The sequence below is a fragment of the Tupaia chinensis genome, unplaced genomic scaffold, assembly GCF_000334495.1.
Source record: "Tupaia chinensis unplaced genomic scaffold, TupChi_1.0 Scaffold000037_13, whole genome shotgun sequence".
NCBI lineage: Eukaryota > Metazoa > Chordata > Mammalia > Scandentia > Tupaiidae > Tupaia > Tupaia belangeri.
Window position 1 is genome coordinate 236,195 of NW_006159471.1, and position 16,858 is coordinate 253,052.

General features: G+C 51.4%; 3 protein-coding genes across 3 annotated transcripts in view; 2 read left to right on the forward strand and 1 right to left on the reverse strand.

Moving 5' to 3' along the window:
• The window catches only part of MED29 (mediator complex subunit 29), a gene marked incomplete in the record, with an annotated part of 6,847 nt that extends 189 nt beyond the window's left edge, over window positions 1-6,658 (forward strand). Inside the window, 4 exon segments of the mRNA XM_014587751.2 lie at window positions 1-110; window positions 851-909; window positions 1,115-1,199; window positions 6,343-6,658. Of these exon segments, the coding sequence (XP_014443237.1) occupies window positions 1-110; window positions 851-909; window positions 1,115-1,199; window positions 6,343-6,585 (497 nt within the window).
• Window positions 6,659-10,430: 3,772 nt separating this feature from the next.
• Window positions 10,431-13,071, reverse strand: LOC102479492 (collagen alpha-2(IX) chain-like). The gene is made up of 3 exons (XM_027771637.1): window positions 13,000-13,071; window positions 12,074-12,590; window positions 10,431-10,678 (listed from the first exon to the last, which is right to left on the reverse strand). Exons 1-3 carry the CDS (start codon window positions 13,069-13,071, stop codon window positions 10,431-10,433), a joined length of 837 nt encoding a protein of 278 aa, XP_027627438.1.
• A 1,851-nt stretch (window positions 13,072-14,922) lies between these two features.
• ZFP36 (ZFP36 zinc finger CCCH-type) overlaps window positions 14,923-16,858 on the forward strand; it is a 3,355-nt gene continuing 1,419 nt past the window's right edge. The window contains exons 1-2 of the mRNA XM_006140378.3: window positions 14,923-15,075; window positions 15,814-16,857. Coding sequence (XP_006140440.1) covers window positions 15,052-15,075; window positions 15,814-16,758 — 969 coding nt within the window. The 5' untranslated portion in view covers window positions 14,923-15,051 and the 3' untranslated portion in view covers window positions 16,759-16,857. The remainder of the gene's footprint in view (window positions 15,076-15,813; window position 16,858) is intronic.

The window sequence follows — 16,858 nt, forward strand, 5'->3', positions numbered from 1 at the left end:
CACAACTGGTGGGGCCTGCCCAGAGCGGTCTCCTGCAGCAACAGCAACAGGACTTTGATCCAGTGCAGCGCTATAAGATGCTCATCCCGCAGCTGAAGGAGAGTCTACAGGTGATTGGCCGAAAGTTGCGAGGAGCAAGCGGTATTTGGTCGTCTTCCTCCAAGGGAGCTGGCCGAGGGACTGTTCAGTCAGGGAAAGTGTTAGGGGACAGGAGTGAGGCTTGTTCTTTTTTGAAGGCCAAAGCAAAACTCAGCGAATTGACAGCGTAAGTGGATCAACGCAGATGTTGAGGCTTGGGAATCTGAGTGGGAGGAGGTTTAAAGGAGAATGCTGGTTGTTGAACCCTAAGGAAGAGACTGACTTAAACAGGGATTATGCCCGTGATTTAGTGAATAAGAGAGGATCCTAAGGTATGTCCGAGAGGTTACTAGCGAGAACTCCAGGTGAGGGAATAGAAATGAGCAGTACTCTGGAGTGTCAGGAGGGGAAGTACTAAGTGAAGAGGAGGCCCGAGATTGGGTGAATTTAAGAAAGATGATATTGGGGACCAGCGAATGGTGTAATGGTTACATCGCTGGACTCCCACACAGCTGACCGCAGTTGGAGTCCCTGACCCCATGTCTTCGAACTCAGGCCAGGCACGTGGGCATCCAAGATTCTGACAGGAGAATGGAGAAGGGATTGCAGCGTAGTCATCACCCTCAAGGAGGGGGATGTGGGGATGGGAGGGTGGTTAAAGGTTTTTTTGTTTGTTTAAAAAAAAAAATGATTATTTTGTAGATCTACCCAAAGGTATTCCTTTTGTTTCTCCAGCTCCTGTACCTTTTTTCTTTTTTTTTTTTTTAATTAGACTTTAATGAAGGTTGCAGCCCAGAACTTGATTCAGAACACTAACATCGACAACGGACAGTGAGTGCAGCACCCTTACCCCAGGATATCCTATCTCCACCTCCTTAAAACTTGCGCCCCTCCAGCCTTCCTCCCTCATTTTCAAGCTCTGCCTCTTATCTCCTGGGCCTGTCCCTAGTTTCTTGATGGATACTTGAATGTGTAGACCCTGGTGTCCCAGTGATTAGAATACATTTCTTAGTCACTCTCTTCTCCTGGGCTGTAGAAAGAGCAGCGATGGACCCATACAGCGCTTTGACAAGTGCCTGGAGGAGTTCTATGCTCTCTGCGACCAACTGGAACTCTGCCTGGTAAGAGGCCTCCTGGACATTGGGTGACCACAGCACTGACCCAGTCCCTGGTGTCTTTAGGAACCCTTATGCATCACTCAGCTCACACTCATTGGGCCAGATATGTACTTTAAACAGTGTCAGAGATGTAGTGGTACCCTGATCCTTTCTCACACAGTCTGCAGTTCAGTGCAGTGACAGTTATGCCCCTAAACAGACAGCTCAGAGTGATCTTGGCTGCAATGGGAAATGCTCAGACCAGGGCGGTCAGGGTTTTGATGGGGAAGGCACAGGCAGAGGACAGGGCTAGAGGGGGAAATCTTGACGGGGAGGTGGGGGAACTGTGGAACCCTGGGTTAGGGTAGGGAACGAGTGGCTTTGGGGAAACTATGGTATAGAGCACATTAGAGCAAGGCTGGAACACAGAATGGAAGAGGGGCAGGAGTTTAGAGGGTAGGTGACTAAGAGTACAATCCTGGAACCAGATGGCGCATCAGCCTCTACCTCTGAGCTTTGGAAATTGGAATCTTGGGACCAGCAGTTGGCATAATGGCTATGTCATGGACTCCCATGTAGTCAATCCCGGTTCAAGTCCCAGACTCAGTGGCTTAAGCTGACACCAGGCATGTGTGTGTGCGTGCCCAAGATCCCGAGAGGAGAATGGAGGAGAGGGGATTGCTGCGTAGCCATCTCCTCTGAGGGGTGATTTCTTGCCTTCTCTCTCTCTCTCTTTCTCTCCCCGTCTTTCTGGCGAGCACACGTGCCCTGTAGCAAAAACCTCTCCAAAAAAAAAAAAAGGAAATGGAATCTTGGGACCAGCAGATGGCGAAATGGTTACATCGTTGTACTCCTACATAGTCCATGAGGTTTGAGTCCCAGACCTAGTGGCTTAAAACTCATACCAGGTGGGGGGGCAGCAGGTAATGTGGTGGTGAAGGCACTGGACTCCCACATGGTCGACCAAGTTTTGAGTCCCTGGTGACTAGTTTTCTCACTTCTCTCTCTCTCACTCTTTCTCTCTCTTACTCTGTCCTTCTCTAGTCAAATTAAAATAAAGTTAAATAAAATAATTCTAAAAATGATAATAAATTAAAAAATAAAAAAGAGTGAACCTAAGAAAAAAACTCATGCCAGGCACATGTGCATGCATGCCCAAGATCCCAAGAGGAGAGAGAAGGGACTGTGGCATGGCCACCCCCCCTGGGGGGGGGCTTCTCACCCTTTATCTCTGTCTGTCTAGCAAATGCACACACCCTATAGCAAAATGTCTCCAAAAAAAAAAAAAAGAAAGAAAGAAAGAAAGAAAGAAAAGAAAATGGAATTACAGGGAAAGTTCAGCAAGAGCATGCATTAGACGTATGGGAAGTATTTCCTATGTCATCGTCCTTGTTTTAGTTGAGATTTTGAAGGAAAGGTCAGAATTTAAGAAGCCTGGTAGTAGGGGACAGCAGGTTGGCATGGTAGTTAAGGCTCTGGACTCCACCATGGTTCAAGTCCCAAACCTGATGGCCTGCTTTCTTACTTCCTCTTTCTCTCTCCCTCTCCCCCTCCCCCTCTCTCCCTGTCTTTCTCTGGTGAGCACATGTATACTATAGCAAATTAAAAACTAATAATAAATAAAGTTAAATAATTTTTTTTTTTTTCAAAGCAGTAGCCTGGTAGTGGATCAGCTCATAAGAGGAGACAACAGATCCCACAGTGAGAGATAAAGTGAGAAATCACCCCCTAAGGGGGATGGCCATGCCATAATCCCTTCTCCATCCTCCTTCCAGGATCTTGGGCACGCACACAAAAGTGTCTAACATGAGTCTGAAGCCACTTGGTCCAGGACTTGAAGCACATTCGGCTGTGTGGGAGTCATCTGCTGGTCCCAGATTTATTTATTTATTATTATTATTTTTTAATGTTTTTGCTATAGGGCACATGCACTCACTAAAGACACACACAGAGAGTGAGAAAGTGAGAAATTACCCTCCTGGGTGTATGGCCATGCCACAACCCCTTCTCTACTCTCCTCTCGGAATTTGGGGCTTGCACATGCACACACACACACACACACACACACACACACGCCCAGCCCAGCAATCAAGCTGCCAGGACTGGGACTCAAACTGCAAAGCTGGTCATGTAGGATCCAGCACCTTAACTTCCACATCATGTGCTGGTCCGTTTGTTGGATTTTTTTTTTAAGAATTATTTAATTTTATTGGGACCAGCAGTTAGCATAATGGCTATGTCACTGGACTCCCACGTAATTGACCATGGTTCAAGTCCCGGACCCGGCAGCTTAAAACTCACGCCGGGCGCGTGTGCATGCGTGCCCAAGATCCCGAGAGGAGAATGGAGGAGAAGGGATTGTGGCATGGCCCTCTCCCCTGGGGGGTGATTTCTCGCTTTCTGTCTCTATGTCTCTCTCTCTCTTTCTGGCGAGCACACGTGCCCTATAGCGAAAATCTCTCAAAAAACAAAGAAAGAAAAGAAAAGAATTATTTAATTTTATTTATTTATTCAGTCATTTTCATTTGACCAGAGACAGACAGACGCACGGAGAGAAGAAAAGTGAGAAAGCAAGCTACCAGACCCGGACTTAAACCGTGGTTGGCCATATGGGAGTGTCCAATGCCTTAACCACCACACCACCTGCTGGCCCTGACTTGTTGGATTTTTAATGTGACCCTGAGATCACTAGGGAGCCATGGGGAGTTTTAAGCAGGGAAGAATGTGGACCATTCGTGGAATATGGAGCATTTTAGGAATATGCCTCTGGTTGGCAGATAACAGGTAGGTCAGAGGGGCTTAACTGGAGGTGAGAGCCCAAGGAGACAGCCATGGCAGGATTCATGGGGGCAAGGACCAGAGCTTGTGAACCTCTACCTGTGCCATGAGGAAGAGGGGAAGGGCACACAGGATCCAGAGGCTTTGTGTGTAGGTCCCAGGACCAATGTGCTTTGGGGGAGGGGTTTCCAGGATGAAGCCTAGGGTTTGGTCGAAATGTTGGCACCGTCCCCAAGAAAGGGGCCCAGGAGGAGGAGCAGTTTTGGGGATGGGTATCTGAGCCCCAGAAATGTCAGGGGAATTTAAGGACAGAGATATGGGCATCCTCACTACAGAGGGGGGAAATGAGTGGTGTGTGCACATGACAGCTCCAGGAAGACACGAGGAGTGAAGGGAAATGGGGCCTGGGAATCGCTACACTTAAGTCTTAGGTAGAGTAAGAAGTATCTAGAAGGAGCGGCCAGAGAAATAGAAGGAAATACAGGAGTAGGTGTCATCAGAGGCCACTGCCAAGACCAAGCCTGGAGTTAGGACAGTAATAATAATAGTAGCAGGGGGAACAGCGGATGGCGTAAGGGTTACATCACTGGACTCCCACATAGTCCCAGACCCACTGGCTTGAAATTCACACTTGGTGTGTGTACATGTGTTTCCAAAATCCCAAGAGGAGAATGGAGGAGAAAGGATTGCAGTGTGGCCATCTCCCCAGGAGGTGATTTTTTGCTTTCTGCTCTCTGGCGAGAGCACTATAGCAAAAATATCTCTCTTAAAATAAAATATAATAGTAGCAAGTCCAGATGGCTTAATGGTTATGTCTCTGGACTCCCATGTGGTCCTGGAGCCGGTGGCTTAAAAACTCATACTGGGCACGAGTGTGTACATGTCCAAAATCCCAAGAGGAAAATGGAGGAGAAGGGGTTGCAGCATTGCCATTCCTCTAGGGGGTGATTGCTCGTTTTCGGCCTTTCTGGCGAGTGCACATGCCCTATAGCAAAAATCCCCCTAAAAAAAATAACAATAATAGCAATTTAACTTAAAACAATGTGCCAGGGCTGGCCCCATACTATAGTATTGGGTCATTGGAAAAGTCATAATGTATTTTTCTATGTTTCTATGCAAAAATGTGTCATGACCTTTCTTTCTTTCTTTCTTTTTTTTTTTGAGAGGTTTTCGCTATAGGGTGTGTGCACTCGCCAGACAGAGAGAGAGAGAGACAGACAGAAAGCGAGAAATCACCCCCCAGGGGGGATGGTCATGCCGCAATCCCTTCTCCATTCTCCTCTCGGGATCTTGGGCACACATGCACACGCACCCGGCGTGAGTTTTAAGCCACCGGGTCCGGGACACAAACCGCGGTCGACTACGTGGGAGTCCAGCGACATAGCCATTACGCTAACTGCTGATTCCCATGTCATGACTTTTCTGATAACCCAATAGTTAAGTGTTGGGCATTGGGAATCACATCCCATGTGGCCAATCACAATTCAAATCCCCGCCCTGATAGCTTGAAAAACATGCCAGCCTGAGGACCAGCAGTTAGCGTAATGGCTATGTCTCTGGACTCCCACATAGTTGACTGTGGTTCGAGTTCCAGACTTGGCGGCTTAAACTCACGCCGGGCATATGTGCGTGCGTGCCCAAGATCCCGAGAGGAGAATAGAGGAGAAGGGATTGCAGCATGGCCATCCCCCCTGGGGGGTGATTTCTCGCTTTCTGTCTCTCTGTCTTTCTGGAGAGCGCATGCACCCTATAGCAAAAACCTCTCCAAAAAAAAAAAAAAAAAAGCCAACCTGGTGCCCCAAATCCCAACAAGATGGAGAGATGAAAAGGAAGGGTTATCAGTGTGATCACACCCCACTGGAGGTTGCTTCTCTTTCTTTCTGGCAAGCATACACGCCAGATGGAAAATTAGATGATGTGTGGTTAAGGCAGCTGGATGCCACATGGCCAGCTGCATGGTTTTGAGTCTCAGACCTGGAGGCTTTAAAAAAATACCAGGCACTTGTACGTAAGTGGCCATCCCTCCAGGAAGTGATTTCTCACTTTCTCTGTCTCTGGTGAGTGCACACACCCTATAGCAAATTAAAAAAAAAAAAAAAAAGCACCAGGACCCACGCCTGTGTCTCACACATCTCTTCTCACCTTATGAGGTAGGATGAGGTGGCTATTAAACCTACTTTGCGAAGGAGGAACCTGAGGTGCAGAGAGGAGCAGTCACATGCTCCAGGTCATCTCAACAAGTGATCAGCAGGACTAGGCTTTCCTTCTGAGACTCTGGGAGTCCTGAGGCCCATAGGCTACCCCAAGCTGGTCTTCCCCAAGCTGGTCTTAGGATAAGGCTGCAAATACCAAGGAGGCTGATACTGCATCCTTCCCTACCTGTCCACAGCGCCTGGCTCATGAATGTCTGTCACAGAGTTGTGACAGTGCCAAGCACTCTCCGACGCTGGTGCCCACAGCCACGAAACCAGATGCAGTACAACCTGACAGCCTGCCCTATCCGCAGTACCTGGCAGTCATCAAAGCCCAGATTGCCTGTGCCAAGGACATTCACACTGCCCTGCTGGACTGTGCTAACAAGGTCACAGGCAAGACGCCTGCACCACCTACTGGCCCCGGGGGCACCCTCTGAGGTGGCAGGCGGGAAGTGGGGCAGACGGTGGGGGTGGGGCAGAGGGAATGAAACGCAGTCTAAGCCAAAGCAACTTTGTGTGGACTCTTCTTCCTGCCTGAGCACTTCCAGTAGAACCAGCAGGGGGCAGCAGAGGCTAGCAGGGAGCGCAGGGCGGGACCTCCTGCCCCTGGCCCCTCCCCAGGGTGGACTCAACTGTGTGTGTTGAAGGCCTCCTTAGAGTTCCAGAAGCTCTGCTTCCACCTGGCGGTGCTGTGGGGCCCCAATTGAGCCTATATCCCTCAATCTGTCCTTGACTCTGTCCCAGTTTGGAGGGTGTTTGTGTTCTTTTTTTCTAGTCGTTCCTCTGTCTGTTGCATGTGTGTGTGTCTCTCTCTGGCTTTTTTCTGCTGTCTTCTGTCTCCAGCTCCTACCTGGAATAATGGGAAGGGCTTCATTTCCAGGGGCCACAACCAAGGCCAGAGTCCCCCAGCATTTCCCATAGTTCGGCCCTCAGGGCCCTTGGCCAGGAAAGGAGAAGTGGAAGGGATCTGGGCCCTGACCTCAGCAGGCCTGATCAGGGAGCTACTCGGGCCCCCACCCAGGACCTGCGTCAGCGGAACTCAAACAAGGGGCATTGTGAGGGGCATTGTGCAATCCGTGGTGAGGCCTGGCCCAGCTGGATGCCTGGGTCCCTGTATTTTTAGCCCCAAAGGAGAAGTGAAAAGGCCCAGCAAGGGTGAATCATCAGTCCTGGGGAAGAACCCAGGCCCCTGATACCCAACTTCAGGAAGCAAGCTCCGGGAAGGGGGCTTCAGAGAGGGAATGCACCACCTGGCTTCCTACCTCCTAGAGAGCAAGCTTTGAGTTTCTATGGGAGCTCAGCTTTCAGGCCTGGGCAAGTATAGGGCGGAGCTCCCAGTCCAGGCTCAGTTGTTGGGTGCTGAGTGCCAAGTGACTCAGGCTGGTGAGGGAACTGCCCCACCCAACACCTCTGCACACTGGTTCCCATATCACCATCACCTAGTGGCCTTCTGTTCTGCAAGGACCTGTGGTTTTAGAGACCTCTGCAATTCACCCAGAGCCCAACTCCCCTCACTGGAAAATGGGCAGCTGTGTATGTGTGTGTACATCCCAGGAAATTCCTCCCTGTGGCCTTCCCTGAAGTGCCAGGGCAGCAGAGCAGCCAGCAGGAAGGCAGGCTGAAGTACTGTCCAGTGGTGGAATTTCTTCTTCAGAGAAGTCTCAGTTTTTCCTACCCACCCATCCCGATTATCTAGGTTAATTTTCCTTACCTTAAGTCAGCTGATTATGAACTTTAATCACATCTACGAAATGCCTTCAGAACAGCACCTAGATTAGTGTTTGGTGGAATATCTGGGACTATAGCCCAGCCAGGTTGACACATGAAATTGACCATCTGGTCTTGTCAGTTGGGCACCCACACTATTTCCTTAACCATACTTAATCTCCACATAAGTACAGTAACAGTCATAATTCCAGCTCACCTGATGCCTTTATCTTGCATTCAACTGAAATCTGACTCCCCAGTGGACCCCACCAGCTTCCAGTCTTGGGGCACATGGCACACATGTGTCCATGGGCATAGGCATGAGAAGACTTAGGTCCAGCTGGCCCTATGGATAGTTTTGGCACAACAGCAGACAGACCAGAGGCAAGGCATCTAGTACCTGTGGTACAGAGCCCAGCAGTACTAAAACCAGTCTCGGGCAGATTGGAAGATCTGACAGCATCAGGAAGCCAAGCCGTGCTCATTCAGCAAACGGTATCCTTGGGTGGTCCAAACCCTGTATAGCAGGAGCCAAAGATCCTGCACTCCTGGAGTTGGTATTCTATTTAGAGTTTGTGTGATAAGGTAAGACAGTATAGCAAAGTCCAAGAAAGAAAAGCAAGCAGAGAAGTGAGGTCAAAAGCAGAGATTTACAGTAATATCACAACATAAAAAAGCACTTAATAACTTTTTTCCTAAGAATTATTTAATTTTATGTATTATATTTTTAAAATTTGCTATAGGGTACATGTGCTCACCAGAGAGATGAACCACAGCCATGTGGGAGTCGAGTCCCTTAACCACTACACGACCTGCTGGCCCCAGGAATAACTCATAACACAAGAAATCCCTGAGAAGGTGGTATTAAAGCAAATGTGAAGGAGTACATGACATCCAGAGCGAGAATGTTCCAAGGGCCAGCAGGTGATGTGGAGATTAAAGCATCTGGATCCCCACATGGTTGACTGTGTCAACCAGCACTTTGAAAAACAGTCCAGGCACATGTGCATGAGTGCCTAGTCTTGAGAAGAGAATGGAAAATGGATTCCAAGAGACCAGCAGTTGGTGTAATGGCTATGTTGCTGGACTCCCATGTAGTCCACCGGGGTTCGAGTCCCGGACCCGGTGGCTTAAAACTCACGCCAGGCATGTGCGCGTGCGTGCCCAAGATCCTGAGAGGAGAATGGAGGAGAAGGGATTGCAGCGTGGCACCCTGGGGGGTGGCTTTTCGCTTTCTGTCTCTGTCTCACTCTGGCGAGCGCATGCGCTCTATAGCAAAAACCTCTCAAAAAAAAAAAAAAAGAGAGAATGGATTCCGAGTGGCTATGCCTCCCGTGAGTGCACAGGCCCTATAGTGAAAATGGGTGGGGGGAGAAAGGGACCAGCAGGTGGCGTGGTTAAGGCGCTGGATTCCCACATGGCCAACCAAGGTTCAAGTTTCAGACACTGAGTCTTGAAAATCACCAGACACATGTGCATATGTGCACACACACACAAAAAAAGTTAAGACACTCTGAACTGTTCTTTTCCAGTGATGAATCAAAAAGCTCATACATATCTTTTAGTTTTCTTTACATTTTAAAAAATATTCAAGGTTAGATTTAGCTTGTAAACTGGCATTAGAGGAAAGTCCCTTGTATGTTGGTAATTTAAGACTAGATAAAAGAATTAGAGATTTATCACATACTTTCTAATAGTCACATCCAAAAGACCTTTATTCCATTTTTCTCCCCTTTACAGTATTTGACATTTAGTTCCTTTCTAGAAACATTCAATTTCCTTGGCTTATGTGCCACTTTTGTCCTTACTCTTCTCTAGCTATTCTAACTTCTCACTTCCATTGCATTTTCCCAGCACCCATTGCTATAAATAACTCTACGATTTTGTGAACTTTTAAATTCAATATAAAATATTATCTCTGAAACCAAAGACTGATTCAAATGTAGTTAAGACTTAGATACTTCCTCATTTTGTCTTGTTTTTAAATTTTTATTTTTTATTATTATTTTACACATTCGATCATTATACATCATTTGGCTTGCAAAGAGAATTTACCCAACATGGATACATCTCAGACCAGTCCAGTTGAGAATAACTATACACAATATTATCAAGAGGAAATAAACCATTACTATGGCATGTGTGCACAAAATCTTGAGAGAAAAATGGAGAAGGGATTGCTGCCTGCATGGCTATTGCTCCTGGAGGGTGATTTCCTCCTTTCTCTCTCTCTGTCTCTTTCTGTCTTTCTGGCGAGCACATGCACCCTATAGCAAACAAACAAACAAACAAACAAACAAACAAAAAAACTCTCAAAAATTAAAAAAAGTCATTTGTGCAGTGAGACATATCAACAAGTTAAATATTTATGTCATAAATACAAAAATAAATTAATTATACCTACTAATATAAAGTTTCTATTCTTCCTTTGGGTACTGTCAAAATCACCCTCATTTAATATCTGAATTTCCATTTCCTTATTTATGAAAGTTTTACCTTGAGCCTGAAATGGCCAGTGAATATATTACTCTAAAACTTGGAAGGTGAATAGTGTGTCCATCTCCCTTCCTTGAACTTAAAAAAAAAAAACTAAAAAGAAATTTCTTTCAAGTGTTCTAAGCAGAGGAGGTGGCAAGTAAAAAGGCAGAGACAGGAATGAGCTGGTGTGTTTATGGAACAGTGAGAGGCCTGGGCCACAATGCAGGAGTAGGCATTGGAGAGGATGTCCATGAGAGCCCTGGTGAGGTCGTAGCTTTTGCTGCGTTATTAGACTCGGAGCGGTGCACAACCACACACTTCCAGGAGGACCCACAGCCCCCACACCTGTGGACAAAACAGATGAGGACTCCTGAACACAAATCATACCCCTCTCCCAGCAGAGTTCTACCTAACCCTCCACCCTACAGCCATGGTACTCCCAGGGACCAGTCCCACTGAGTCCCACAAACAGACTAAGGAAACAACCCAACCATGCGAATACACAAACAACCCTCTAACCACCACTTAACCCACTATCTCTCACCCCATCACAGACTTTGCCCATCACAGGCTGACTCAGCCCTGCCCTGAAGCCCAGCACTATCAGAAACAGCCTGATCAGGTGGGGACAGATAAGGCTGAGCACAGACGCTGGTGTGGCTTTTCAGGTGTGGGGGAGGTGCTCTACCTTTGGGAGCAGACATGCCAACAGTGACCTGAGCCGGGGAACACATCAGTCACCAGCCGCCTTCCCCATCGTGTGCACTGTGGACAGACGTCAGGAGCCAAAGTTCACCAGTTTCACTACCTTGTGACTGGGCCACAGAGGAACCGCATCCAGACGCTGGCTTACCACGTTCTCATGCACATCATGTCTCAGACACCCACGAGTTAGGGCACAAATATGAGCGCTATTCACACACCTGAGGGCAACACACAGCCTCTGGTGCCTGCGCACAGCTGACACACACTTCGAAGTTATGTGTGCACAGAGCCGCAATCAAAAGAGCGGGCATGGTCCTTCCCTTATCCAGACACTTCGGGGTAGTTGCACACAGATGTGCAGCTGGCTATGGCAGTCACTCGTTCCCATGCAGGCAGTACAGTAATAGTTGTTCCCTCCACACCCAGAGATGGTTCGAGTACACACAGGGTATGGTCGATCGCAGACACAGGCAGTTACACACATTTATCCACCGCCATGCCACGTGTGGCGGTCCACACTCAGCAATCACATAGGAAACGGGCGCATTCCTGTCTCACACCTACTTCCCAAAGGCACGCCCAGGCACGCCAGATCTCACACCCACAGATGGCAAGGCACACACCTTTCACACCCGCATGCACACACTTCGCACGACGCAGTACACACTTGTTTAGCCCACGCCCACCCACACAGTTGCATACACAGCAGTCCCACCCCAGCCACACCCGCTCCCGCCCAGGCAATCACGCCAGGCGCGCGCACGGCCCTGGCACACGTGCGGCGAGTACACGGTCCCCCGCTTGCCCGCCCGCGCATTCGCAAGGGCTCTCACACCCCCGCGTTTCCCGTCCCCGCTTGTTTTTCTGGAAACTCTGCTCTCCGTTCCCCTCCCCCTAGGCCGGAAGTGCTTGCAGTATTTTTAGCCTCTCTGGTTTCCGCCCCTTTCCCTCTCCCCCACCCCCCAACCCGTCTGTACCGCGCCCTCCTAGGACTTGGCCTCTGCACCCCGCGGGGGACCCCGGCCATCCCCTTACCCGCCGTCATTCCAGAGGGGATTCCCAGCCGCCGCCGGAGCCGCGGATTTTCCCGTTGGCTACGTGGGGAGTGGGGAGGAGCCCTGCCTTGAACTTCCTCCTGGCCTGGGATGCCTGAGGCCTGGAGGCGGGGGAAGGAGAGGCCTGACTCCTGGGTCTGCGTTCCAAGGGGCAGGGGGCCCGAACTCCTAGCTCTGAGGTCGAGGAGGGGTTTGGGCGCCCGGATTCGTGGGTTGAGATCGAGGAGTAGGGATAAGGGCTTGACCTCTTGGGTCCGAGACCAAGGAGGGGGCCGGGACTCGTACTCGTGAGCCTGAGGTTCAGGAGGGGAACTGGGGCCGTGGGCTCCTGGGTCTGGCAGAGGGAGGAGGGTGCTGGGCCCTGGACTCCCGGGTCGGAAGGAGGAGGGGTCAAGGCCTCGCCTCACGTAGGTGTTTTTCCTTGCCGGGGAGAGTCGGCCCTTCCCCGCGAAGCCCCGACCCGCACAACGTCTCGGTGAAGGCCGGTGGCCGACGGCCTAGCTCTCGGCGATGACTCAGCAGATGGGAGAGGGGAGGGGGCCGGCCTGACTCAGAGTTGGGAAATGCTCCCAGGGAATCGAAACTGGAATCCTGGCTCCAGGATCGCTGCCAGGAGCCGGCCTCCGAAGACCCCAAGGTGCCACTCACCCCCCCTTTTCGCCGCCTTAGTCCTACAGATGGCCAAGGGATTTGCAGCCCGGCCGGCGGCGGGCCCCAGGTCCCTCTCCTTCCCCCCTTTTTCCCGTTGTCCCCGAGGCCGTGTTTACAAGAGACAAGAGCCTTGGTTACAGGAGAAGAACCCGGGCGTCCGGGCTGAGCGTCCTCGTCACCGCTTCCAGGAAGCCCCCTTCCCCCACTCCTCGCGAGTGAGTCACCGGCGAGCGGGAGGCCGCAAGCAGCCCGTGCCAGAGCAGCCCGAGGCCCGCCCAGCTCACGAGACCGACCGGGAAGGCCCCTCCGCCCCAAAAAGCGCCGCATCAGGGATTCCCCCGGCTCTCCAGGGAGGCAGGTCGGCGTGGGGCCTACAGAATCTCCCCACTCAGTACAGGCCTGCGGCGCAGCCTGCGAGAATGGACTCCACCGTGTCAGCTCGCAGTACTTTGACGCCCGGGCAGCCCGCTCTACAAGACCCCCTTCAAAAAATAACCTTTCTTCCTGAATCTTAGAGTTTTCACTCAGGGCAACACTTTAGATAATAGACATTGCATAGTGACGAATGGTCCAGACTAATTTAGTCTGGCAAGGTGGCCCCATTATGAGACAGCTGAACATCAGTTGGGACGACCCATTTCTTCTCTCCTAGAACAAATTTCAACCAAGGCAGGCCTCCATCATAATAAGAGACCTTCAGCGGACGGGTGGTGTGACGGTTTAGGCGCTAGAATCCCAATGGTTCAAGTCCCAGACCTGGTGGCTCAAATTCTCACTTTCCCTCTTTCTCTCTGGTCAAAATTTTTAAAAATGATGATGATGATGATGAATAAAATTAAATAATTCTTTTTTTTTTTTAAATGACCTCTTCCGGGGCTGGCAGGTGGTGTGGTGATTAAGGGTGCTGGACTCCCACATGAACAACTGTGATTTGAGTCCTAGACAGGGTGGCTTGTTTCTCTCTCCCTCCCTCCATGGTCAAATTAAATAAAATAAATAAAGCTAAATAAAATAATTCTTTAAAAACAAAACAAAACAAAAAAAACACCTCATCCAGGGTTGGCAAGTGGTGTGGTGGTTAAGGGTCCTGGACTCCTATGGGGCCACTGTGGCCCACCACTGTTCCAGTCCTGGACCTGGAGGCTTCTTTCTCGTTTTACCTCTCTCTGCCCCTCTCTGGTCAAGTTAAAATAAATAAAGTTAAGTAAAATAATTAAAAAAAAAAAAAAAACGTTTCCAATCTTGATTTTTTCAAGGGTCATTAAAGATCTTGGTATTAGGCTATGTCATTCACTAGCTGGAACTAGGGTAGTAACCCCTCTGCTTTCCTCCTGTGTCAAATGCGCATAACACCTCCAGAAGCTGTGAGGACTGAATTAATTCATGCAAAGCACTTGAGTAAGGCCCAGCCCAGAGAAATTCAACCCAAGTACCATTATCTGTGGGAGAGCGAGGACAAGTGGGGGGGGCCCTACGTGGACCTGTGGACTGGCAAAAGAGGTCTTTTCCAGACTCGCCAGGTATTCAGGACGCTTCCCACTGGTGAATCTCACGATTGTGGACGGGTAGGGCGGTCCGGGTTTCTGATCTGTACCATTTGGGAGTGAAACCACACCAGGATAGCTGGACTCAATGCCTTTCCAAGCCTGCTGGTCTCTGCTCTGTATGGCCCCGCGGCTTTCCTCTTTCTGGGTGTTTTGTTTCTGGTTTTTTGTTTGTTTGTTTGTTTTCCTGCTTCTTTGTGATCCACCTGTCCTGCTTCTGAATTTCTCTCTCTGGGACTATCTCAGAACCCCTACCTAACTTCTGCTCCTTACCCTATGTCTCCCTCTGTCTGTCTCCCCTGTTCTCTGCTTTTCTCCATGTCTCTGGGTCTTCCACTCTGTCTCTCCCCGCCTCCTGCCCGAACGGACTGGCATGCTCACGCCCTCTGCCCTTGTCAGCTGCCCCTGGAGCCCTGCCCCCACCTCCGCCCCAGTACCCTTCTTTCTCGACGCCTCAGTCTCCAGCCTTGAAAACTGGGCAGGCAGACAGCCCCCCCACACACACACACACCACGCACACCACGCCCGGCCACAACCTCCAGGCCAAGCACAGACGCGTCCTGGCCGGGGCCCAACGTAGAGAGACTAGTCCAGCGACCGCCAGGCTGCGCCGGGGGCGCGCGTCCGGGAAGCGCCCCTCCAGGCCCCGCCTCCTCCTGGCCCCGCCCTCCAGGCCCTATAAGAAGCTGGTTGTCCCCAACAGCCGCAGCCTGATTTCAGCGCTCCGACTCCGGGCCGATCTCTTCTGGCCACTCGCACCACAATGGATCTCGCCGCCATCTACGAGGTGAGTCCCTGTCGACCCGTACTCCTGGGGTCCTCACGCCACTCCTCTAGCGACGAAAACTCTGACCTGGGACGCCTGCCTCTTTTCTAAAACTGGGGCACATTTGCGCCGCACCCTCCAGCCCGGGTGCCTGCCTTCTTACTCAGACCAGCCTGATTATCTGAAGGCGAAAATAAAGCCTGCGGTTCTCGGTTCTCAGCCCAAGAGGGGCAATGTGGCCCCAAGAGATGGGAAACTAGAGGACTTTTCTCAGACGAGGGATGTCTGGAGGAGGAAATGGCCCCCACACCTGGCTCACCCCTAGGACACGCTGAGGGTGGGGTTTTTCGCTAAGTTTCTCGAGGGGAGCCTACCTCTCGCCACTCCCTTACCAAAGTTCTCTAGAACACTAAGACCGAAGAGATTCGGACTCCTGGGTCAACTTTGCCCAGCTCCTCCACTTTTAAAACCGGAGAAACCGATGAGCGGGTCATTTCCGGAGAGGTCCAGAGGCTCGAAATTGGGGAACAGTGGTGCGCCCTGACTTCGAGGCCCTATCTTGATCCAGCCGGTCGTGGGTAACTCAAAACCTGGCAATCGGGATCCCTGGGATCCGGAACCTAGGGGTTTCTGCGGGCGGGTGGGGCTCTACCTGGGACCTACAAACCGGACTGGCAGGCTTTGGAAATGTCCTGCAGCTGGGGTGGGGCGTCACATTGCATTTTCGGGTGTCTTAACCAGCTCCTCCTGTTCCTGCAGAGCCTCTTGTCGCTGAGCCCTGACCTGTCATCCGACCACGGAGGTTCTGAGTCTAACCCAGGCTGGGCCTCTTCGGGACCCTGGAGCCTGGGTTCATCTGACTGTGGCCCATCTGGGGGCACCTCTCGCCTGCCTGGCCGCTCTACCAGCCTGGTGGAGGGCCGCAGCTGTGGCTGGGTGCCCCCACCTCCTGGCTTTGCACCCCTGGCTCCTCGCCCAGGCCCTGAACTGTCGCCCTCACCCACCTCGCCAACTGCGACCCCTGCCACCTCCTCCCGCTACAAGACTGAGCTATGCCGGACCTTCTCCGAGAGTGGGCGCTGCCGCTATGGGGCTAAGTGCCAGTTTGCCCATGGCCTGGGGGAGCTGCGCCAGGCCAATCGCCACCCCAAGTACAAGACGGAACTCTGCCACAAGTTCTACCTCCAGGGCCGCTGTCCCTATGGCTCACGCTGCCACTTCATCCACAACCCTAGTGAGGACCAGGCCAACCCTGGCCACCCGCATGTGCTGCGCCAGAGCATTAGCTTCTCTGGCCTGCCCTCAGGCCGCCGCACCTCACCACCACCACCAGGCCTGGCAGGCCCTTCTCTGTCCTCATGCTCCTTCTCACCCTCCAGCTCCCCACCACCACCTGGGGACCTTCCACTGTCACCCTCTGCCTTCTCTGCTGCTCCTGGGACCCCCGTGGCTCGAAGGGACCCCACCCCAGCCTGTTGCCCCTCCTGCCTCAGGGCTACTACTTCTAACAGCATCTGGGGGCCCTTGGGTGGCCTGCCTCGGAGCCCCTCTGCACAGTCTCTAGGATCTGACCCTGATGAATATGCCAGCAGCGGCAGCAGCCTGGGGGGATCCGACTCTCCTGTGTTTGAGGCAGGGGTTTTTGGGCCACCTGCAGCCCCCCGGAGACTCCCCATCTTCAATCGAATCTCGGTTTCTGAGTAACAAGTGCCTGACTAGTGCAGATCAGCTGGATCTCAAGGGGAGCCACTTGTGCTATGGGCAATACAAGGGCCCTGGGCTGTGGGGACCTGGGGACTCTTTC

Coding starts and splice junctions, on each gene's coding strand:
- LOC102479492 (XM_027771637.1), bottom strand. CDS start 13,071: ATGCGGCGCTTTTTGGGGCGGAGGGGCCTTCCCGGTCGGTCTCGTGAG. Junction 12,591..12,999: donor GCGGGCCTCGGGCTGCTCTG/GCACGGGCTGCT, acceptor GCCGAGAGCTAG/GCCGTCGGCCACCGGCCTTC. Junction 10,679..12,073: donor CCCCTCTGGAATGACGGCGG/GTAAGGGGATGG, acceptor TTTTGTCCACAG/GTGTGGGGGCTGTGGGTCCT.